This window comes from Spermophilus citellus (genome assembly GCF_964194105.1).
Source record: "Spermophilus citellus genome assembly, chromosome: 3".
Classification (NCBI taxonomy): Eukaryota; Metazoa; Chordata; class Mammalia; order Rodentia; family Sciuridae; genus Spermophilus; species Spermophilus citellus.
Window position 1 is genome coordinate 18,281,763 of NC_138184.1, and position 24,203 is coordinate 18,305,965.

The 24,203-nt window shown below is 43.9% G+C and overlaps 1 protein-coding gene across 1 annotated transcript in view; it reads left to right on the forward strand.

Annotated features, from left to right (window-relative positions):
* Positions 1-24,203, forward strand: part of SCAP (SREBF chaperone) — a 54,790-nt gene that overhangs the window by 10,683 nt on the left and 19,904 nt on the right. Inside the window, exons 2-3 of the mRNA XM_081285171.1 lie at positions 10,237-10,456; positions 20,576-20,705. Coding sequence (XP_081141297.1) covers positions 10,335-10,456; positions 20,576-20,705 — 252 coding nt within the window. The 5' untranslated portion in view covers positions 10,237-10,334. The remainder of the gene's footprint in view (positions 1-10,236; positions 10,457-20,575; positions 20,706-24,203) is intronic.

The following is a 24,203-nucleotide window of genomic DNA, read 5'->3' on the forward strand; positions in this document are numbered from 1 at the left end:
TACATCACTTTGTCACTGATTATAGTAAGATAAACCTTTAAATATGAATGGTAGACTGCTCATATTGGTTAAAATGAAGTATTATTTGGAGAGGTATTGTGCAAACAACTTTCTTTTCTTTTTTAGTACTGGAGAGTAAATCTAGGAGAGCTTTACCACAGCCCTTTATGAATTTTTAAAATTTTGAGACACAGTCTCACTAAGTTTCTGGGGCCAAACTCGAACTTGAGATCCCCTCCTGGGCCTCCTGAGCTACTGGGCTTACAGGTGCACTCCACTGCTGTTCACCATGAGGAGTGTTCCTTGGCTAGGAGTTGGAACCAGTGCCAACCATTGTCACACACTGTGACCTGGGTTGTATGGCATAATCTCCCTAAGCCTCAGTTTCTCTATCTATAAAACAGGATTTTGTGCGATGTGATCTCATCTCTCTCATCTCTGAAATTCTGTAACTTCCTAGTCCCTTTTGCCTACTACCTGTCTGAAAGATGGCACTTTATAGTCTGGGAAGTGATTGAACATTTGGGAGAATTTTGTAGTCCCAGAGCATATCATAATTCATAAGTTTCCATAGGTGGAAAATGTTACTTAATATCAGACTATGGATAAGGGGGGAAAAAAAGCATTTGCATGCCTATAATTCCAGCGGCTTGGGATCCTGAGACAGTAGAATCTCGAGCTCAAAGCCACCTCAGCAAAAGTGAGGCACTAAGCAACTCAGCGAGACCCCGTCTCTAAAAAATACAAAATAGGGCTGGGATGTGGCTCAGTGATCGAGTGCCCCGGAGTTCAATCCCTAATCATAAAAAAAAAAAGAAAAGAAAAGAAAAAAGAAAGAAAAAGAAAAAAAGAAAGCTTTTGAAACTTTAGCAGGCCTTGCAATTTGAGGCAGAAATAAAAACTTCATTTTTTAGAATGACCAAATATTTGGCAGTTAGTATCATGTAAATGTGATTTCAGTTTATCTGTGAGGCTTCACACTGTGTGACTTGACAGGGACCACAATGCTTAGAAGGTGTTTGAGCCCTTTGCCTTCAAGAGTGTGGAATGAGTCTTGGGGCCTGGTCTGGGCCCAGTGATGAACAGTGTGGGAGATATGGGCACAGGAGACCCTTGATGGCAGGTGGCTGTGGAGTGGCTGCAGGAGAGTTGTTGGAAGGGATCAGTGAAGTCTGCAGTTGGCATGCTGGGGAGAGCTCTGAGGGTTTCCAGACTCTGTCCCCAAATAAAAGAGCCTGGGTGAATGTCATTTCCTGGCTCTCTTCTGTGCCACGCTTCCCTCATAGACAGCTCTCTGCACTCTGGAACCATCTTCCATGCAGCATTTCTATTAAGAGCTCTTTTTTTTTTTTTTAAAGAATTTTTAATATTTATTTTTTAGTTCTCGGCGGACACAACATCTTTGTTGGTATGTGGTGCTGAGGATGGAACCCGGGCCGCACGCGTGCCAGGCGAGCGTGCTACTGCTTGAGCCACATCCCCAGCCCCCTCTATTAAGAGCTCTTGAAGTAGCAATAAAACCAATTCATCACATCTTCCATTTTTGGGATAAGGTTGTGAAAATTGTCAAGAGCCTTGGTGCCTTCCAGCAGAGCACACTCCTGATAGGAAGTCAGGCAAGGAGCCTTCAACATGTGTGGCTGGCAGCAGGAGGCTGGTCCTGGCCTTGCTCCTGCTCGCACCTGTTGGGGCCAAGGCTGAAGGCACCGTCTCCCTGGGCCATAGGACTTATCCGGTGTAATGAGACTTATAAGGGCCACTCCCCATGGGCTGCTGGATTATTTCTAGCTTTAAAATGGATTTTTTGCTCACATTCCTATCAGCAATCGGTTATCTCTTTGTTAAGTCTTTCCTGACTAGGTCAAGATGGAATAAAACTGTAGGTCACTGGCATTGAGGAAAAAAATCTTTAATATATTTGTTGTTCATTTGTGAAGGGAGTTGACATTATGTGCATGGTTATTTATTGCGGCCATGACAACCAGTAAATGTAATTAAGACTTCATTCAATCTGGATGTTTCTGTACCATCCCAACCATTATTCTAAAATGTGGCAATAGTCATCCTCTTGTATGGGTTTGTGCTTTGAACTGTTTGAAATCAGCTTTCATTCATTAACTGAAATTCCTTTCTTTTTTTTGGTACTGTTAAGTTAATCTTCTGAAAATTCTTCCAGCTTATGTGGCTAATTTTGATTCTTAGAGAAGCAAAGTTTCCTGCCCTGAGCATTGGTCCACTTTGCAAAACAACTTTCAGAAAAGCTCCCCTGAAGAGAGGAATTGTTTGCACCAGTGGACTAGTTTAGCATAGTGAATGGACCCGCAGTAACTTTCCGCCCTGCTTCAGGCAGGCCCTAGGTGCTCTAGGGAACACAAGGTGATTCAGCTGTGACCTTTTCCTGAGGGGGACTACAATCAGTAAGGGGAGGCCAGAGAGTCCACAAGAACAGTGTGTGATGAAATACAGCTGCAGAAGCTCCAAGACGGCTGCTGCTTTTTACAGCAAAGTTTTCCTCATTTTTTTTTTCCAAGTTCCTTCTGCTTGCTCATCTTAAAAAAAAAAAAAATTAACTTTTTAATACAGGAATTCATTCACATGACACAAAATTGAAAGGGGGCAATAGAGTATACAAGGGAAAGTTTGCCTTCCATCTTGTTGCTGGCTACCAGATCTTTCCCCAGAGGTGGCTGTTATCTATTCTCAGGTGTCCATTCAGGGATGTTTTGTGCATATACAAATACTCAGAGAATGCTTTTCTTTTCTTTTTTTTTTTTTTTTAACTTGAAAGTAGCACACTATATGCCCCCCTTTTTTTCCCTGAATATTTCTTCTTTTTTTAATATTTATTTTTTGGTTTTAGGTGGACACAATATCTTTATTTTACATTTATGTGGTGCTGAGGATCCAACCCAGTGCCTCGTGGAGAGCTAAGCAAGCACTCTAACACTGAGTCACAATCCCAGCCCCCTGAATATTTCTTTGTGTCCATTGTCAGTACCTGAGAGCTGAGCTGGGCTGGGCAGAGAGCTCCTGATAGAGCACTTGCCTAGATGCACAAGGTCCTGGGTTCCATCCTCAGCACCAAAAAGCCAAAACAAAAATGCACAAGAACTTCTTCATTTTCTTTTACAACTGAATAATATTCCATTGTCAGGATGTATCTAAATTTATTTAGCTAGAGCTCTCTGATGGAACTATAGCCAGTTGTAACTTGTGTTGGCATGAGTGACTTCCTGTGGCATCAGTCCATCCATAGCCAAGTGCTTCTGCCCATCAGTTATCAGAGGCGGAGAGCTGGGTTGGTGAAAAGGTGCTTTTGTAATTTTGATAGCTCTTACCAAATAAACCTCCACAGCAGTTTTATTCATGTATGTTCCTAAGTAGCATATGACAGTGCCTCTTTATCCACACCCTTACCCACACTGTGATACCACAGTTTGATCTTAACAATTTGACAGGTGAAAAATAGTTTCTCTGTGTAGATTTCATACATCCTCATACCCTCATACCTTTTAGTTCAACCTGCAGAAAGGTTGAAAGAGTAGAAGAATGAATGCTCATATTATCCCAGTGGGAGTTTTAATTTATATCTATCTGGTTGCAATAAGATTGAAGGACCATTTATTTATATTTATATTTTATTTTTTGTGACCAGTTTCTTTGACCAGTTTCCTTTGAACATTGGTATTTTTTCAATTGATTTTGTAAAAATGTCTTTATTTATGAGGGAACCAGCATCTTGTTAGTGATATGAGTTACAGCTGTCTTTTTTACTTAGGATGGTTTTGTCATAATTTTTTTTTTTGTTCTCAGTTGGTTATATATTGGCATTTATTTATTTACAAGTATTTCCTGAGTATCTGGAATTACAGGCATGTACCATGTACCACTGCACTTAGCTCTAGAAGTGTCATGTCTCCAAGGAAGGGTCTGAGGGGTTCCCATAGAGAAGAGGGAACTTGACTCAGATCAGCGGGGTTCTTGGCATTTGTGTTGTAGAAGAATTTCAGCATGTGCCATTCAAAGGCATAGAAGGAATATTAGGGAAAGTAGATAACACGTTCAAGGGAGAATGTGTGCTGTCTCCAGAGGGAGAGACAGCCACCCCTTGGTGTGGGGTGTTAACATTTATAGAGGATTGGACTAGGGGCTGGACTAGAGGTGGAGGCAGGGTGGAGTTGCAGTTTCATGCCAGTGTTCCCTCTGCTTGTGCTTTTCCCTCATTTTACAAGGGCATTGGCAAAGGGCCTGTTGCTCAGGAGTTGCAGTTGTTCCTGAGTGCTTTTTGGATGTCAGTGGTTCATGGGTGTTTCCTTTGAGACTCAGAATCTTTGTTACAAACCCCTTTCAGAAGTACCTATTTATTTATTTAGTTTTTTAAAGATGTATGGAGATGTGTAGTCAAGTCTTAGCCTAGAGCCTAGCACATGGTATATAAATGCAAGTTATTTTTATTTGATAAATGAAGAAAACTGGAAAGAATTTTTCAGTACATTTTGAGGGGACCTGTATAACAAACAAAGAAATGTGCCCTTGAAGTCACTAGAGAACCATTAGAGGCCTTTGTGCAAAGGGTGACTGACACAAGCAAGTGTTTATTTTTGGCAGCTGTCCCTACTGGCAGTATTGGAAGATGAACCAGAGGTGAGGTGCAGATGCAGGTAGTCAAGTCACACAGGAGACTTCTTAGAATCGCACTGGCTAAAGGTTATGGGGATCCTGCCCTGCTTGCCATTAGTCGAGTTTAGGATATATTAAAGATGTGGGCACCATAGGGTTGACTTAATTTGGCAACTCTTGGATTCTGGATTTGGTAAGGCAGTGGTTCTCAGAGGAATGTTAAAACACAGATTGCTGGGCCTCATGCCAGACTTGTCAGTCCCTCGGGTTTAAGGTAGGTAGGCCCAATAATCCCCCACCCCCTTATTTTGGTACTGGGGAATGAATGCAGGGCCTTCTGCATGATGGGCAAACACTCTATCACTGAGCTACATGTTCAGCTCAATAATTTGCATTTCTAATAAGCTTCCACTTGTTGTTGCTGCTGGTTTGGGGACCACACTCCGAAAATCACCTTGGAAGAGGGAAGGGTAAAAGAAAGGGGGCGGTTTACAATCCGGACAGTTGTGAAGAAGAGGATAGATGAAGCGCTCCTTATTTAAAAAACTTTATGGGGGCTGAGGTTGTGACTCAGTGGTAGCACGCTTGCCTTGCATCTGTGAGGCACTGGGTTCAATCCTCCACACCACATAAAATAAATAAATAAGTAAGTAAAACAAAGATGTTCAACTAAAAAAGTTAAAATAAATTAAAATAAATAAATAAATAAATAAAAGACTTTATTCAGAGAAAGGGGATTATTATCTGACCTTCTCGGAGAACACCTCTCAGAAGCTGAGAGGAAGGTGTGTGATGAGCGCTGTCCTGATAATCTGTATCTGACTCTGGTTGGTTGGTTTGCTCATTACTTATTCAGCAAGTTTTTTCTCCGTCCTGATGTACAATCATGAGCAGGGAATTTGTTGATAGTCTTGACAGAGGACAGATAATAAACCAGGGAACAAACCACTCATATGCCTACAGTAAAGGGAACTACTGGTAACATATTGTCAGGGGAGGTCTTTTTGTAGAGTGACATTTCACCTGAGATGTGAAGGGTGAAAAGGAGCCAGCCAATAAAGAGAAGAGGGAATAGAGAAGGGAACAATATGTGCCAGGGCCTTGAGGTGGAAATAAGGCTGGCACACACGAGGCATTGGAAGATAGCAGGGGACATGGAGGTGACACAAGGTGAAGCTGGGGAGGACCAGAGCAGGTTGTGCCCTTGGAGCAGGGGCAGGCATTTGGGCTTTGTACTAAGTACAGAGGGTATCTGGCCCAGGACATTGATGGAATCAGGGTACAGTGGCGAATGACTAATCACAGCTACTCAGGGGACTGGGGTGGGAAGATCCCAAGTTCAAGGCCAGATTGGGCAATTTAGCAAGACCCTTTCTCAAAAAATAAAAACAGTGGGGGATGTAGCTCAGTGGTAGAGCACCCCTGGGTTCATTCCCCAGTAACACTAACATATACACACAGAGGAAAATTAAAAAAGAATCTGTGTCCACTCTGACCTCTGAGACAGGTGGATTGGAGGATAAGAAGGGATCTATGAGACTTGGAAGGTGGCAAGACAAGATCCACACAATAACTTAAATCAGAAATGTATTCCAATACTATTATAAAGGTGTATATTGGTTACTTTCATAATTGGAGTATCAGTATTGGGGCTCATAAAGAGGGCTTCTGGGGTAATACTGTGTTTTTTGATGTGGAGGATATTTAGGTTACATGGCTATTTACTTTGTGGCAATTCATGGAGCTATAGGTTTATAGGATGTATGCCTTTCTGTGACATTTTAAATTTTAAAAGTTTATCTGAAATTAAAAAATCAGTACTCATAGTAAAAAATGTAAAAGTATAGAAAATTAATGGAAAAATTTCTTTATGTAATCACACCACATGAAGACCAGTAACCACTACCAACATTTTCTTCTGTTCTCTTTATGTGTACTTTTTGCCTGTAGTCTTTATTTTTTCTACTTTATTTAAAAGTAGTAGATGGACTGGGAATGTATCTCAGTGGTGTAACACTTGCTTAGCATGCTCAAGACACTGGGTTCCATCCTTAGCACCTCAAAACAATTTTAAAAAGACAAAAGTAATATGTGCCCTGTATAAAACTTGTTAGACACAGTAAAGTACAGCCTGCTTCTCAATGAAATGATGATGTGATTGAAAAAAAAAATACTGACAGCTACATTGTGGAAAGTTTCTTTAATGGCAAAGAATCCTGAAAATTTTGAAGATTTTTATGTTAAAAAAAAGGTAAGGATTCTGGGCTGGGGATATAGCTCAATTGGTAGAGTGATTACCTTGCACGGGCACAAGGTGTTGGGTTCAATCTCCAGCATCACACACATAACACACACACACACACACACACACACACAAAAAGGATTCTGATCAAGGTGGAGAAGTATACTCTACCATTTCTTTCTGAAAGAGTACAGATAGAATCCCTGGATAGAATGCATGGATAGGTATATGAACCCCCCAAAAGATAAATGGTAGCAGATAGATTGGGGAAGGAAACTAGAACTCGAAGTATCACTGAACTGTAGTGAGTTTCCTGTCCCCCACCCTCCACCCCATATGATATGTTCCATCCTGGGTGGACTCAAAGGCAGCCCAAACCTGGAGCCTTCTCTTTCCAATCTGAGGTACAGGAAAGGGGATCCCACAGATCAGGAGTGGGAGTAGAGGAAGAAATTTCGTCTTTATTATTTGCTTTGCTTTTCCTAATTTCTCTTGCCCTGGTTGCCATGCAGTTCTGTATTAGTAGAGGCAGCAGTGACATTGGCGCTGGGGGAGAGAGGAATTCTTTAATAGGTAATGGATACAAGAGGGATTGTGGTCCCAAGAGCACAGAGGGAATTCTTTTTTATTAATTGTTTGTTTGTTAGATATCAGACTCAGGGCATTCCTTGCAAATGCTAAGCACACACTCTACCACTAGGCTATGTATCCCCAATCCGGGCCTGGCTGTCACTTTTTGATCATCTTATCCTCTTTAATTTTTTTTTTTTCCTTGTGCTGGGCATTGAACCCTTGGTAGTTTTACCACTGAATTGCATCCCCAGTCCTTTCATTTTTTACTTTGAGACAGAGTCTTACTAAGTTGCTGAGGCTGGTTTCAACTTGTGATCCTCCTGTCTCAGTGCTCGGCTTGTTTTTGCTTACAGCGGGGTCTTCCACAAAGGCAGTATTACTTATGAGTTTATGTAATATTGTCCATTCAGGCCTCCAAGGCAAGACTGTCTTTAGATTTGGGAAACAGAGTTATAGATTCTGATCTGAAGCAACCTGTAAATGTGGGGCAATGTAAGAACATATTTTTGGCTCAGGTTGGGTACATTTTGCTTTGGAGTAACTTTGCATTAATATTTATGCTGTGGAATAGAGGTGAGTAAAGTCTCCTCTTGCTAGGTTCAGGTAGATGGGCTGTGTAATGAACTAGAATTTAGATTTCTTTTTTTTCCCAGGTGCTGTGGAAATTAACAATAATTAATGTAAGTAGTAAAGATCAGTGGAAGTTAGAAAGATTTGTATTGGCTACAGGGTGAAAGTGAATTAGATAGCTTTTACCTCATATTAATAGTTCTAAGTGTAACAGCTGAACTACAGGTAGGCTCCCCTCTCTTTGTTGCTGATGTGTGTGCAGGAAGGCCTGGGAAGGGGTTTGGGGCAGTAGGATTTCCTGGAGGGCCTAATCTTGGGAAACATTTAAAGGGAGAGGTGTGGGGCTTCTCAAGGACCAAAGTTTGAAACTACAGCTGGCTTGTGGCTGCCTGTCTTTAGGAAACCCCAGAGTGTCTCTGTAGCTGCACACCTCCTTTGTGTTCATTTTCCCCTTAGGGGCAGACGGGAGGGTTTCCTGGGCAGAAGCAGCTAGTTGCTTCCTCAGTTGCTTTCAGTGTGCTGGGTGTGGAGCACAATAGTGGGTGCTTGAGACTTCTTTTGCCTTCATGTGTGGGTGAGCCTCGTGAATGATGGAGCTGTTGAGCACCTTTGCTGCTCAGACCAGCAACTCTTACCTGCTGCCTTTTGTATCCATTGCCTACCGAATGGGCCCATAGAGTTCTTAGTATTTCCTTAGAAAGTTCCTGGCCTGGAAATTGCACATACATTTAAGGCTGGTGCTTCCAGGAAGGTGGAAGGAGTGACAACCATTCCTTTTAGTTTGTGCATTAGTTGTGGTATGACTCCTTCTCATTTCTGGTCTTGACACTTTTGAGGAGTCATCCTTTTAGCCTGGGTTTTTACCAGGGAACCTAATCAAGCCAAGACACATGTCTGGACAGGTTCCCTAGAGCACAGACCAAAGAAATGGTGACATGGAATGGAGAAGTGGATTTAAACATGAATTCCATTGGAAAGCTCAGGAAGAGCATTCTAAGTTCTTGGGCCTTCTACTAGAGTTTTCTATTTGATTTTTTGTTGTTGTTTAAGGGTCTTTGTTTGCAAGCAACAGAAATGAACTTTGGCTAACACATGAAAAAAGAGGATATGGGATGGCATACAGACTGGAAAGAAAAGTTGATGAGCCAGTCTTCAGAAAGGACTAGAGCCAAAACAGCCTGGGGATCTTGGGTGCAGGAACATCTTTGGGGATGAATAAGCATCACCTATACCCAGTTCCTCCTCCTTTATGTTCAGAAGTCAAAGTCCAGTGAGAGAGTCCCAGCTAAGAACTTGAGCTGGGAGGGGCCCCTTGCCTGATGGCCAAATACTGTGGAGGGAGTGGGTTCCCCTGAGCCACAGAAGGTTTGTATTTCTCATAAAAGGGCACAGCTACTGGGCAGGTAGGAGCAGGAGAGGCCTCTGTCCTCCCTGCATCCAGGAACAGCTGCAGGACTAGGATCCTGCAGAGGCAGCACCTAATGCTGTTACAGACTGCATTTAGTCTGGTGACTCTTACTCAAGCTTTTGGATGTTTTTATTGAACATTCTTTATCAGTAATTGTCATTTGTGTTAAGAATGTGTTTTTTTTTTTTTGTTTGTTTGTTTTTTTTGTGGGGAGGTGGCATCCTGTTGTAAGGTTTTTTTCCAAGTATTTTTCTCAAGCTGGCCTGTGCACAGAGGAGCATGGGAAGATGTGCCAAATGCCCATTTGGCAGAGAGCAGCTGAAGGTGATATCTGTTACCCAGGTGTGCTTTTCTGTGCCACATGTAAAAAATGCCCTCTTGGGAGTGGCCATTTAGAAATAGCTAAAAGAGAAGAACAGGGCTGGGGCTGGGGCTAAGTGGTAGAGTACTCGCCTAGCATGCATGAGGCACTGGGTTCAATCCTCAGCACCACATAAAAATAAAATAAAGATATTGTGCCTACCTATAACTAAAAAATGAATATATATATAAAAAAGAGAAGAACAGAGTTTATAAGCAGAACTTAGAGGGGAAGTTCTTTGGCTTCTTGGGTTATACTAATCAGTGCTCAGAGATGTTCGAGAGATTGTGTGTGTGTGTGTGTGTGTGTGTGTGTGTGTGTGTGTGTGTGTGTGTAATGGGATCCGAGTCTCCAGACCTTTTATATGGGCATCTTGAGACCATTCCCCAGTCACATAACTGCTACCTACCCTTGGCAGAGCCATGTACTCTTTGTTAATTGGCTTTTCTTCCTTCTGCCCAGGTTTCTGCAGATGGTTTCCATTGTCAGTGGTTTCCAGCGTCTGCCAGGCTGATCCATGGTCACTTTCCGGGATGGCAGCAAGGTGACTTCAGCTGAGGATGACCCTGACTGAAAGGCTGCGTGAGAAGATATCTCAGGCCTTCTACAACCATGGGCTGCTCTGTGCATCATACCCCATCCCTATTATCCTTTTCACAGGACTCTGCATCTTAGCCTGCTGGTATGTTTCTGGGCTGCCCTGGATTTAGTGGGCCAGTGTCTTGGGACAGTAGTTTTCCTGACCTTAACTGCTATGCAGCCCTTGAACTCTGGGATTTTTATGCAGTGGGCACAACACTTCTTTTGTTTTGTTTTGTTTGCAGTACTGGGGATTGAATATTGAATCCAGGGCCTTGTGCTTGCCCAACAAGCACTTTACCACTGAGCTACATCCCCAGCGCCTTTTTATGCAGTGGGTACTTGTTGAGCTTATTATAGCTGCTGAGTGGAGAGCTCTAGTTCTGGGGTGTTTAGCCAATAAAATAAAAAAGTCCAGGTTGGCCCTGACTTGGTGATTTGCCAGATTTGTTCATGTCACTGTATCTCAAAATAATGTTCAGCTGGGCACAGTGGCACATGATTATAATCCCAGCTATTCAGGAGACAAGGCAGAAGGATCACAAATTGAAGGCCAGTCTCAGAAACTTAGCGAAATCCTGTCTCAAAATAAAAAGGGCTGGAATGTAGCTCAGTGGTAGAGTGCCTCTGGGTTCAATCCCCAGGACCATCCCTCCAAAAAAAGAAAAAAAAAGTTTAGATATTTATAAGAAACTCTGAGATAATTTAAAAGCATGATCCTCTAATTTTCCTTCTTAACAGTTGCAGTTTCCTTTTAGTACCTGGTTAAAAACAGGAGCCTTCAAGTGTAAGGCCAAATCCATTTGAGCAGTTCCTTGGATACCCTCTTGCTGACTAACTCCAGAGACTTCCTTCTCTGCTCTTTAGTCATTTTCTTTTTCTTCTTTCTTTGGTATTGGGGATTAAACCCACGGGTGCTTAACCACTGAGCCATATCCCCAGACCTTTTTATATTTTATTTAGAGGCAGGGCCTTGCTAAGTTGCTGAGGTTGTCTTTGAACTTGCAATCCTCCTGCCTCAGCCTCTGGAGTTGCTGGGATTACAGGCATGCACCACCATGACTGGCTTCCTTCTGACCTCTTGCTGATGTGTGGGGCCTGCTGTGTTGCCAAGGACTGTAGTGAGAGCTGTAGGTGCCATTGGTACCAGCCTGTCTTTCTCAGGGCCTCCTAGAAGCCTGAAGACTGGCTAGTAGGGTTGTAAAAGAAGGGGCTTGATGTAAGAAGATCCCTAATGACCCTTTGTTCTAGAATATTGACGGCCTTGTAAAGAGCCCACCTTGTTGTTGTTTCTTCTGGAAAGAACCCTGGTTTCCAGATCATTGTGTATCTAGCTTGTAGGTGTTGTCAGTGCTGTGCTGGAAGGAGACTCAGGACAAAGCCTCCAGTTCAGTCTTGTTGTAAGTGATCCCAGTTCTCCTCTCATTAGCAGGAAGACGGGAAGCATCATTTGTGGAGCATGCCCTACTGGGTCAGTGCTTCAAGTATATAATAAAGATCTTACCTGGCCTCAGGGCAAACTTATGAAATGGTTCACTTATACTTCCACTTAACAGAGGGGGTTGGTAGTGTAGAGATTTGTCTTGTCCACACAGCTGATAATTGAAGGCCAGTCTCAGAAACTTAGCGAGGTGGGAAACTTGGGTTCAAATCCAGGCACCCATGGTACTCAGTCTCCCTGCCTCTCCTCGCTGGCTCAGTGTATTTGTATTGGAGTTTAAACTTTGCTAAATTGTGTTGTACAGGATAAAATACTTGTTGTGACATACTGTAAGTAATGAATTAGGAGTACTCTGGCAACCCCATTTTTATTTTTTAATTTTTTCCTGAGTTAATTGACACCTCTCTCAAACTTTCAAAGTCATACTTTCTAGGGCTGGCCTATGGCTAAGGTGGTTTCCAAACCTGAGCTAGCATCAGAGTCACTTGGAGGACACATTAAACACAGATTGCTCAGCCTTACTCCAGAGTTTCTGATTTCATTAGGTCTGGGATGGGCCCCAAAATTTGCTTCTGACAAGTTCCCACACCAGGAAATACTATGACTCATCTTTCTTGAAAAACTTCTCTGACCTTCTGCCACATTACTCAGCTAAAGCATTTCCTTTTTTCTTTTTTGCGGTGTTGGGGATTGAACCCTGGGCTTTGCATATGTTAGGCAAATGCTGTATCATTTGGCTAAATCCCCAGTCCAAGTGTTTCCTCTTTTATTCTAATTTCTGTAGCAGTTTGTAGCAATACTCATGGTTGTTGTCACTCATATTGCTTTCTGTTGAAGGAGGTTAAGTTGAAGAGGTAGTTATTCTTTTTTTCCAAAGACAGCCCTAACTACAGGAAAAGGGAAAGATGTTTCTTCTTTGCCATTTGTCTTCTGGATACCTAGTGTAGTGACTGGGACCAGGCAGCTTCCTGGCAATGATGTACCATTTGTGTTGCAGCTGTTGGGTGCAATTGGGTCTTGTCTTTGAATGAGTAATTTGATATCATATGAGTATCTCAAAATAGACTGTCCTTGGATATACAGCATGAGGGCCTCTGCTATGCAAACTCCATGAGATTGCCAAGGTCTCAAGTATGGGGGACACTTCCCCCACTTGGGTTGAATTAGAATGGGATAGGGGCCTGGGTGCACCATGGCACATGTCTGTAATCCCAGCAACTGGGGAGGCTGAGGCAGGAGGATCCCAAGTTCCAAACTAGTCTCAGAATTTAGTGAGATCCTCAGCAACTTAGTGAGACCCTGCCTCAAAGTGAAAAGGGGCTGGGGATGTAGCTCAATGACAAAGCACCCCTGGTACCCCTGCTTCCCCCCGAAAAAAAAAATGGGATGAAAGGTTGGGGAGTAGGCAGATGCAGTAATGACACTGTTTAACTACCAGTACAACGCAACTGCATCTGAGTTGGACAGATGCCCACCTTCTACTTAGCAGCTGGCTGAACCCCCATCCTGAGAGAGAGGGTGAGGCTCAGGCTTGAGCTCATGGGAAGGAAGGAAGATCAGCCTTTATTGACCACCAGCTCTGTGGGTCACCAGGCCCGTCACACGTGGCAGGTATTTCATCTAGTCTTCAATATCCTTGGAGATGAGTGTTTTCCCCTAGTTCTCTGAAAGATGAGATTTGCCTCCTAGAGCTAGGAAGTAGTAAGTGCCATAGCTTGCAGATCCTTGTGGCTGATCCAAATGCATCCTGTCTCCACTTCACTGGGGAAGTGAACTTTGAGAGGGGTACTGGTGCTGGTACCTTTCATTGTAAGGAGTTTGCCCCCTGAACAAGAGGCCCGAGAAAAGGGTCCCAGCTGTAGTTGGCAGAAACAGGGCAGGAGGTGTTTTTTTTTTTAATATATATATTTTTTAGTATTTTAGTATTTAGTATTTTAATATATATATTTTTAAATTTTATTCATTTATCTAAATGCCATGCTGAGAATTTAACCCAGTGCCTCACACGTATGAGGCAAGTGCCCTACCACTGAGCCACAACCCATCCCAGAACAGAGGCCTTTTAAGTAGAGTGGCTTCTTCAACAGAAGCTGAAGAGAAAGCACAAAGAAGGTTTTACCTAAAGGTGGCCAGATTCGGTGCAGAGACGTAGTCTTTCCCTTCAAAACCCACCATGTTAGTCTGGAAATAGCTCAGTGAAACGCTTGCCTGACATACCAAGCCCTGGGTTCAGTCCCCAATTCAAAAGAACAAAACCAAAAACAACCCCTCCCATCTCAGCCCAGGGTCATTGGTTGGGTAATGTGCACAACAGATGCTATCTAGCCTCAGTACAGAGGGCAAGTTGAGAACATTTGAGCCAAGCCCTGCAGGAAAAATAAGCAGCATCTTCTCGCCTTTTTACTGATGATAGCAGATGATAAATTATTATATCAGAATCCACTGGTTCTGGGACTTTCTGATCAGAAGACCAGAGATGCTGTACCCAGCATACAAGTCCCTCTGTCACCTTCTGTCCTGGGAAACCTCTCTGCCCAGAGTGGCTCTGTCTTTTTCCAGAATCTCAGGTGCCCAGAGGAAACAGTGTGGGTGATAGACAGTGTTTAGTAGTTCGGTTAGATATTCAAGTTTCATTTAGTTGCTTTTTAGTCCTCCTGGGTTGAAAGATTTGTTTGGCTTGAATCCAAAGGACCACTGCACCTAATATTTCTCTTTGGATCCAGCAGCACCTGAGCTCTAATATTACTTTTGCTTACCCCTATTTACCACCCCTGGGTCACCCCAGAAATGAACAGAGCAGGGCTAGAGGGGATGATGACTGATGATGACTAGTGACAGTTTAGGAATATGCCCTCCCTCAAGCAGAAAACTCCTGGGAGTGAGGGAGCAGGTGTACATAGGAGTGACTCCCTCTCAAATAGCACCGAGGGTGTGGCTTTCTCCTTGGAGCTTTTGTGGCTGTAGGGGGTTCAGTAACTGAGAGCTGAGGACAGTTCTCCAGATGACCTCATTGCTGAGCCTTGTGCATGAGCTGCTGTTAGCTGCTCTTCCTGCTTGGCCCCTGGGTGCAGCACCTGCTACTTTCCTCTGGGAAAATCTGATGAAACCGGTAGCAAATGGGCATTGTGGCAAGAGCTGTCTGTTTACATTTCCTAGAGGTTAGGGTCACTGGGACCCAAGGGGAGGCCCAGCAAGGCTGAGGGTGCTGTTGCTCTGGACCTGTTGTGGTGAGTGGGAGGTGTACCATAGTGTGAAAGAAGAGGGTGCCAGACTAGCTGGCCCTCCCCTGCCTAGCCCTGTGCAGGTCAGAGAATGATGCTCATGGTGAGACATGGTGGGTTTCAGCTTGGAGAGGAGCTTGGAATCATATCAAGGGCATGCGAAGCCTCCTGAAGGCTAGAACCTTGCAGGTTCTTGGGAACAGACTTGGCCTCTCTCCTACTCCTTTTTCTTTGCAGGAGAACGGTACTGTCAGTTGTGGCAGACATCTCAGTTGTGGTGGCCTTTGCTTCTTAACTCTTTCCCCTCTCTGTCCGCCTTTCCTTCACGACTACTATAGTCTCTTTGGATCACACACGGGGCTGTTCCAGAAGCTTACATACAGGGTGAAACGGCACTCACAGGGAGGTGGTTGGGAAATGAGATGGCAGGGAGGGTGCCTCATTCCTCACCCAGTGAGCTACTGCCGTGAGCAGCCGGGTGTGCTGCTGGGGATGCAGTGGCTGTGGACATCTCAGTGCTCCCCACCTGAGTGGGAAGTTACTATCTAACCAGTGCTCTGCAAACTAGAAAGGATCAGGTAGTAAGTATTTTAGGCTTTGCAGATCACCTATTATAGTCTCTGTACCTATTTTTTGGTTTTTGTTTTTGATTTATATAACCCTTTGAAAATGTGAAAACTATTATCAGCTCACAGACTACACAAAAACAGGCCATGGCTTGGGGGTGTAGCTCAGTGGTTGAGTTCATACTTAGTATGCACAAGGCCCTGGGTTCAATCCTCAGCATGAAAAATAAACAAACAAACAAACAACAGCTGCGGGCTGGGGTTGTGGCTCAGTGGCAGAATGCTTGTCTTGCACATGTGAGTGAGGCACTGGGTTCAATCTTCAGCACCACATATTGTGTCCATGTGTAACTAAAAGAATATTAAAAACAAACAACAAACAACATCCATGGCTAGATTTGGGCTGTTGTCTGCCAGCTCCTGACCTAGCAGCATCAGCCACTGGTTGAGGGCTGCTTCTAGCTAGTGTTAATTCCTAGCACTTGTGGCCAGGCACAGTAAGGTAGCACAACACTCTCAGGTGAAGAGGTGTAAGTCCTGGTATTTGGAAGTTGAGCTAGCATGCCCAGAATTAAGATTAGAGGGGATGAGCCAGGTGTGGTGACATACTCCTCCTTGGGAGGCTGAAGTAGGAGGATTGAGACCAGCCTCAGGAACTTAGTGAGGCCCTAATCAACTTAGCGAGAACCCGTCTCAAAATAAAAAGGGCTGGGGATGTAGCTCAATGGTTAAGCACTCCTGGTTTCAGTCCCCCAAAATAAATAAATAAATAAAATAAAGATCAGAGGGGATGAGGGTAGGGCACCAGCAGCTTTTGAGAATGTCTGTGGGATTAGGCCATATAGGAATGACAGTAAAAAGTCATGTGGCCAATGAGGGACAAAGGGTACCAGTCATAAGAGAGCAGAAGAGGAGGGCCCTGGTACTAGTGGACTCTGTAAGCCACACATAGGAATTTGGACTTCAGTTCCAGATCTGATTAGGAGACAAGGAGGTGATTTCAGGACTGGAGTCAGTGATTCAAGCTAGGCCAGTGAATGATTCTAGGTGACAGTTGATGGTTGCTTCGTTTAAGAGGAAGCCATGGAGGTGGTGAGACATGGTTGATTGCAGATGTGTCTTGAAGGTGAAGCCCTTAGGATTTTCTGAGGACCGGATGTGGGATGTAGGAGAAAGGAGTTAAGATCAAAGTGCTTGGCCTGCGCAGCTGGATGCTTGGACCTGAGACAGGAAAGGCAGGGGAGGTTTTAGAAAATTGCTTTGTTTCCTCTGCCCTGTAAGATCAGGGTGCACCGAGATATAATCTGGTTTTAGAAACAAGTTTTGCAGAAGCAACATGGAGGTTGGTGGTAGAAACTCCTGGGTAGCTTCTTCCTTAAAAAATGTCTTTGGTCTTTTATTCCTGATCTAGGCACAATAAGTGTTTCTGACATCTGAAAACTGCTTAACACTTTGCTACCAGGCTTTCCTTTTGGTTTGGAATGTGTGATCACTGTGGATAGTGATTTTTCTCTTGCCTTTTACGTTTCTGTGGAATCTTTTTCTTGATATTTTTATTGTAGCTATATTAAAAGGAATATATGTTTCTTAAAATTTTCAAATAAGTCAGCAACACAGTACAGGGCAGCATAGCATGATGTTAAGAAGACAGACGTGGGCCAGATTGCCTGTGTTTGCACACTGGTATTGTCATTTTCTAGATGTAGCTTCTGCAGGACTCGTTGGGTTGCACTGCAGCTTGAATGAATAAATACATGGAAGGCACCATTGGTGACTGGCACATAGTAGGTGCTCCATAAGAGAAGCCATCATCATTGTGCCAGACAGGAACAGCAGGTCCACTGTGAACCATAGAAGCCACATGGGGCACAGGCACTTTGACAGCTCCTGAGAGTTGGAGGGCCCAGCCCAGTCTTTGGGGAACAGGGAAAGCCTTCCTGAAGAGAGAAATGTACAGCCCGGGCCTTGAAATGTGTTGCCATCAAGAAAGAGTGGGCAGGAATGTTCCTGTAGGTTCACAGCCTCAGAAGCAAGAGGGGACAAACCACAAGGAGTTATGTGGGATCTAGGGCAAAGCTGGAGAAGAATTGAATTGTTTTAAGCTTTTCAAAACCTGTGGACTTCCAAAGGGGGATGAAGGAAGGGAGGGGGATAGGAATAGGAAAGACAGCAGAATGAACAGGAGATAACTTTCCTGTGTTCTTGTATGAATACATGACCAGTGGCCCTCCACATCATGTACAACCACAAGAATGGGAAGTTATACTCCATGTACATCGTGTACAACCACAAAAATGGGAAGTTATACTCCATGTATACACACTCTACTGTTGTGTATAACTAAAAAGAACATATAAAAAACCTGGATTTCTAAGAGACTTTGTTCTAGGAAGTGGACACTGAAGTGTGCTGCCTTACGGTCTCCTTCTTCTGGAGTGTGCAGACTCCTGGAATCCATGGATGCTTTTAATCTTTTAAGAAACAGGCCTGTTTAGTGTAGTTTGAAGCTGACTGCTTGAGTTGAAAACCTAAGTTGATTGACTCAGCTGCGTGACCTTCAACCAGTGACTTAATCATTCTGTGCCTCATTTGTAGAATGGGTATTATAATAGCACTCACCTCCTAGGGAGAAGTATTCTTTGTTTTTCTTTTTAAATATATGTATATTTTTTTAAGTTGCTGATGGGCCTTTATTTTATTTATATATGGTGTTGCGAATCTAACCCAGTGACTCACCCGCTCTACCACTGAACCACAACCCCAGCCCCTGGAGAAGTATTTTTTTTTTTGTTTGTTTATTGGTTGTTCACAAAATTACAAAGCTCTTGACATATCATATTTCATACATTAGATTGAAGTGGGTTATGAACCCCCAATTTTGGAGAAGTATTCTTATAGCTAATATATGAAAGTGCTTACACTAGTTCCTGGAGCATACAAGTGACACATAAGAGTTTTCCCTTATTATTATTCAACCTCTCTCTGGGCTTCTACTTGCATAGCCTAAAAATAAGAGCAGATTCCAAAATAACATATGCATGTTCTAAAAGGAGAACAAAATCTGACCACATCCTATGTTTTGCTATGCAAACTTGGTAATCACAACTTAAACTAATTTTTATCACATTCTATCATAATTGTTTAAAAGAATCTTCCTTCCTAATCAGAGCATCTTGGAGACAGATTGTAGTGTTATTTTTTTTGTATTCCCAGTGCCCAGCATGTAGTACATACTTAATGTTTTTTAAATGTAGGTGGGTAAAGATGAGAAGAAGCCAGAGAAAAGTGAAAATTTATTTTAGTGTTAGCAAGGAAATGATATAATTATTTTGTTATTAATGTAAAAAAATATATTTTAAAAATTGTCAGAAGACTTGAAGAGGTATTTCACAGATGAGGCCAAGTGGCCAGTGAGCTTATGAACAATTCTTTTTTTAAAAAAATTTTAAAAATATCTTTATTTTTATTTATTTATATGTGGTGCTGAAGATCGAACCCAGGGCTTCACACATGGTAGGCGAGCGCTGTACCTCTGAGCCACACCCCAGCCCTGAACAATTCTTAGCATTGTTTCTTCTCCGCAAAATATACATTTAAGCCACAGTGAGACTGAAGGTGCAGCTCAGTGGTGGAGTGCTTGCCTCACACGCACCAAGCTCCAGGTTCTCTGCCCAGCACTGAAAAGAAAGCCCCAGAGATGTGACTGTCTCCTCCAACACATGGGTAAAATTAACTGGACTGACAGTATTAAGTGATAGCAAGGATTTGGAGCAACCACAACCCCTATTACACTGTGATGCTGGAAACATAAGTTTGTACAGTTGCTTTGGAAAACTTTGGTAGTGTCTTAACCTAACCATATACACTGCAGGTCTTGGAAACCATTCTTGGGGTAGACCCAGCACAAATCAGAATTTATGGCCTCCAAAAGCCATGTATAAGCATGATCATAATAGCTTTGCCCTTAATAGCTCAAACTGGAAACAACAAAATGTTTCTTGACAGTGGAGTAGAAAATGCACTGTAATATATTCAGTCAGTGGAAGTGTGTATGTGTGTGTGTGTGTGTGTGTGTGTGTGAAAATTATCTATGGTGTGTATCAGTGTGGAGGAATCATTGAGTGAAAGCAACTAATCATAAAAGAATACATAAGTAGAATGGATTATTTCACTTATGTGACATTCAAAAATAGGCAAAACTGGGGCTGAGGCAGTAGCTCAGTGGTAAAGCATGTGCTTGGCATATAAGATTTGTGCACTGAGGTATATACAAGTTATTTGTGAATTTTAAAAAGTTTTTTTTTTTAAGTGAGACCTAAAACAAAATAGCACATCTATTTGTCAAGGCAAGACCAGTTTGTTTGTTTGTTTGTGTGTGTGTGTGTTTTGGTACCAGAGATTAAACCCAGGGGTGCTTTGCCACCAAGCCACATCCCCAGCCCTTTTTTTTTTTTTTTTAATGTTTTATTTAGAGACAGGGTCTTGCTGAATCACTTGGGGCCTTGCTAAGTTGCTGAGGTTGGCTTTGAACTCCTGATCCTCTTGCCTCAGCCTCCCGAGCCACTGAGATTATAGATGTGTGCCACCCCGCACCTGGCTGCAGGGCCAGTTTTTAATTTGCACAAGATGCGTCCACTTGGTCTGATGTCATCCACAACCTGGTCACGTCTGTCCCTTTAAGGGGAGCAGTTGCTCAGCTATCTGAATCAGAATCCATCTGAATTTTTATAGCACCCCTGCCCATTATTAAGTGTTATTTGATGGATTTGTTTGTTCGTTTGTTTTTAGTCTCTGAGAATATTCAACCAGTCTATCAACTGGACTTCCTTGTAGGCTTTATGTGTCAGGAATGTTGGGACCACCCCAGCCTTGGTGACTTCTGGCCCTCCTGGCAGAGAGAGCCTAGCCCAGGCTGCTGTGTCCCGTGTCACCAAGGTCTCGCTGACTCTGCCCGCCCTGCATCCTCATTCCTCTCTCCTCTTCTTTTGTCGCAGCTACCCACTGCTGAAGCTCCCCCTGCCGGGAACAGGACCTGTTGAGTTCTCCACTCCTGTGAAGGATTACTCACCCCCGCCCGTGGACTCTGACCGCAAACAAGGAGAGCCCTGCGAGCAGCCAGAGTGGGTAGGTGCTGGCCCATCCTCTCTGGGGAGACCGCGGGCTGGCTGCTGATTGGCCAGGGTGGGCTCCGCAAGCCAGAGCCGGTGTGGTCAGCCGTACCTGAGCAGATTCATGAAGGCACCAGAGATATTTAGTTATACACTTAATGAATAACCTTTATTGAAAGGAAGCTCCAAGTGACGCAGAAGTTGGCTGTCCTAGAAAAACTGGGATCTGCCTTCAACCTCAGGGTGGCCAGCTGGGGCTGGGTTCATACCTGAGCTACTTGCACACCGTGGACAGGTGTTAGGTGACTGGCCATCTGCTCCTTCCCCATGGGTGGTCATGAGAACAACTGAGCATGGCTGAGTGTTCAGTCATCAAAATTACCCATGCTGTTTTAATATTTGCATCCTGTACCTAATTTTTTCAGATGTGTTAGGTTCTACTTTATTCTCATGACTCAGGTAAAAAGTACAGTACTTTTTGATCTTTTTTTTACAAAAGGTGGTCAAATGCTTCAGTTATTTAGTTCATGTAGACCAACACTGGATTAGAACTCTCAGGCCTCCTGACCCCAGCCTAGTGCTCTTTCTGGGCTGTGCTGTTCTCCTAAACTGTCTCTGGGCTCAGCACTTATGTTAATGAGAAAAAAACAGTTTCTCTAGTTAAGCTCAAACTGGAAACCTGCTTACTGCAACCCTGCTCTTGTCGTTTGGAGCATAAACAAGCTAGAGTAGCTCATCTCTAGGCATTTTTCCTGCCGTGTAATGGACAGTGTGCCTGTCCTTATGTTGTGCTTTGGTTGTTGCTGGACTTGCTGAAACTCTTGAGGAGATAAAGTGAAGTTCAGGGAATAGAGCTCTCCTACCTTCTCTTTGACAGCGATGATACCATTCTACCAGTTTTCTTTTTAGTTTAATGTAGCAGCCAAGTAACTTATTGTGAACTTTACTGTTGCTGAAATAAGAGACATATCTGGTGGCTCAGTATGTGTGACCACTGCCCATGGTGTCAGTAGGAAGTACACAACCCTGGCTTGGGGACTCTGCCTGTGAAGGTCAGAGGGAGCATGGTCTGATGATGGTAGAAATCATTTCTAAGCCAGGTGTGATGGCGCACGCGTGTAATTCCAGCAGCTTGGGAGGCTGAGACAGGAGGATCACAAGTTCAAAGCCAACCTCAGCGAAAGTGAGGCACTAAGAACTCAGTGAGACCCTGTCTCTAAATAAAATATAAAATAGGGTTGGGGATGTGGCTCAGTGGTCGAGTGTCCCTGAGTTCAATCCCTGGTACAAAACAAAGAAAGAAAGAAAAGAAATTGTTTCTATGGCAGCCTGTAGCTTCATGTCCCAGGTTCACAATGGGACCTTCTTGGTTTAAACCTCTCACTTTTGTTGACCTTGTAGTGTAGGTTTACTCTATAATGGAACTGATGGTTCCCAGGTCCTAACAGGTTAGACTTGTGTTTGTGGCTGTTTCTTGGCTCGTCAAGTTCATTGGGCCTGACAGTGAGGGATGGATGTTTAACAAGATCCCTGGGGGGTGGGGGGGACTTGGGGGTTGCAACTTCTTTTCTCAGTGCCCTTTATTGGCCTGGGATGATGACAGTGAGTGGTTGTGCAGGGTCACTTGATGGTTCAGGAATCAGAAGTGTCTGTTTCCTCTTTCTGATTGGAGCCTCAATTCCCCTGTAAGATGGAGAAGGAAACTTGGGTCTCTGTGCAGCCTCCTGGTATGACATAGCTCAGTGGTCATCCCTCACCTCCATTGACTGTCCACGATACAAATACAGGCAGTGAAACTGGAGTGGTGAGGGCTGTTTTAGTTACGAGGAACAGAAAACCCAAACCAGAGTGAGTGAGACTCCTGTAACTCTAGCAGGGCAGGGCTGCCTTAAAGCACTACATGGCTTTGTCGTCTCTGGGTCAGCTCTACTCTTGTTCCTCCTAGCGGTGGCTCTAGGATGTAAGGGTGATGTCCTGTGACATCTGTCACCCCATTGATGGCTCGGGTAGACTCAGCTGATCTGACTGTCTAGATGGGTGTCCCCTCCCTCCCTCACTATTCTACGTGTGCCCCTCCCAAAGCCGTGCGCCCAGTGCATGAGGACTACCTTCTCTGATAAAGGAGGACTGTTTTTCGGTCAGGACTCCGTGAGTAGCTGTGCTCCCTGGTAGAACCTCCAGGTCCAGCAGTGGCTCTAGGAGCTCCAGCGGGTGATTGTGAGGAGTTGGGGTGGAGCCCAGGACTCCTCACGTGCTCAGCAAGTGCTCCACCACTCAGCCGTGCCCTGGCCTTTCCAATCCAGTGGAGGCAAGGGAGTCCAGCTGGCTCTGAACCGGGTCCCCTGCCTGTCCCATCGCCAAACCCTGTTGCTGAAGCTGGGTGCTTTGTTGTCAGCCTCCTGGCTGAGAAGGCGAGAGGAGGCTTCCAGAGGGAAGGTGGGAGCACACCAAGGAACCAGGCCCCTCCTCCCTTCCTCATCCCCTGCTCGGCACTGCCTTTGCCTGTCTGCGGTGTGTCCACAGGATGTCAGGGACAGCTAGAGGCCCACCTTCCTTACGGAGATCCTGCTCAGGCTGGGAAGAGAAGATTTTTTTTTTAAGTTTAAAATAAATAAATATTAAAGAGATATGGGTGCCAGTTAAGAGAGTCCCAGTGGTCAATACTAGAATAGTTTTTGCAAAAAACAAAAAACTATGGAATATATATATTTGTATACCTAAATTATAAATATTGGTAAGTCTACCCCTGAGTCCATTTGATTAACTAAATGAATAGTAAATGGAGGATGTAGACTATCTCCTAGGTAAAAAAATATATATAAATAATTTATGTAATGTAGATACTCCTCCCTCAAGAAAGTCAAACATAACTCTCCACTTGCCAGGTGTAGACTGTGCATAGCAATTACCTCCCAAAGAGTACGGTACTACCGGTGCCCACCTGCCATCCTAGTGACTTGGGAGGCAGAGGCAGGAGGATTGCAAGTTTGAGACTGGCTTTGGTAACTTACTGAGACCCTGTCTCAAAATAAAACAAAAAAGACTGGGGCTGTAAAGCACCCCTGGGTTCAGTCCCCAGTATCATAAAAGGAGTACAGTATGGAGAGAGTGAAGAGTGACTCTGTGGAGAAACCTGAAACCTGACAGGTAAAGTGACAGAGGCTAACCACAGTAAGGGTTGTGCTGGTGATATGTGCTCTTGTGAAGAGGAGGGCACTTTACCTCAGGGTCTTCCTCCCCAAAACCCACAACCCTAGACTAATAAGTAAAATATCAGACAAATCCCAATTGAGTTGCACCCTGCAGAACACCTGACCAGCACTCCTTAAAACATCAGGGTAGCTGGGTATTGTGACTCAAGCCTGTAATCCCAGCAACTCAAGAGGCTGAGGCAGGAGGATGGCAAGTTCAAAGACCACCTCAGTAACCTAGCAAGACCCTGTCGCAAAATAAAATATAAAAAGGGCTGGGTTGTGGTTCAGTGGTTAAGTACCTTGGGTTCAATCCCCAGTAT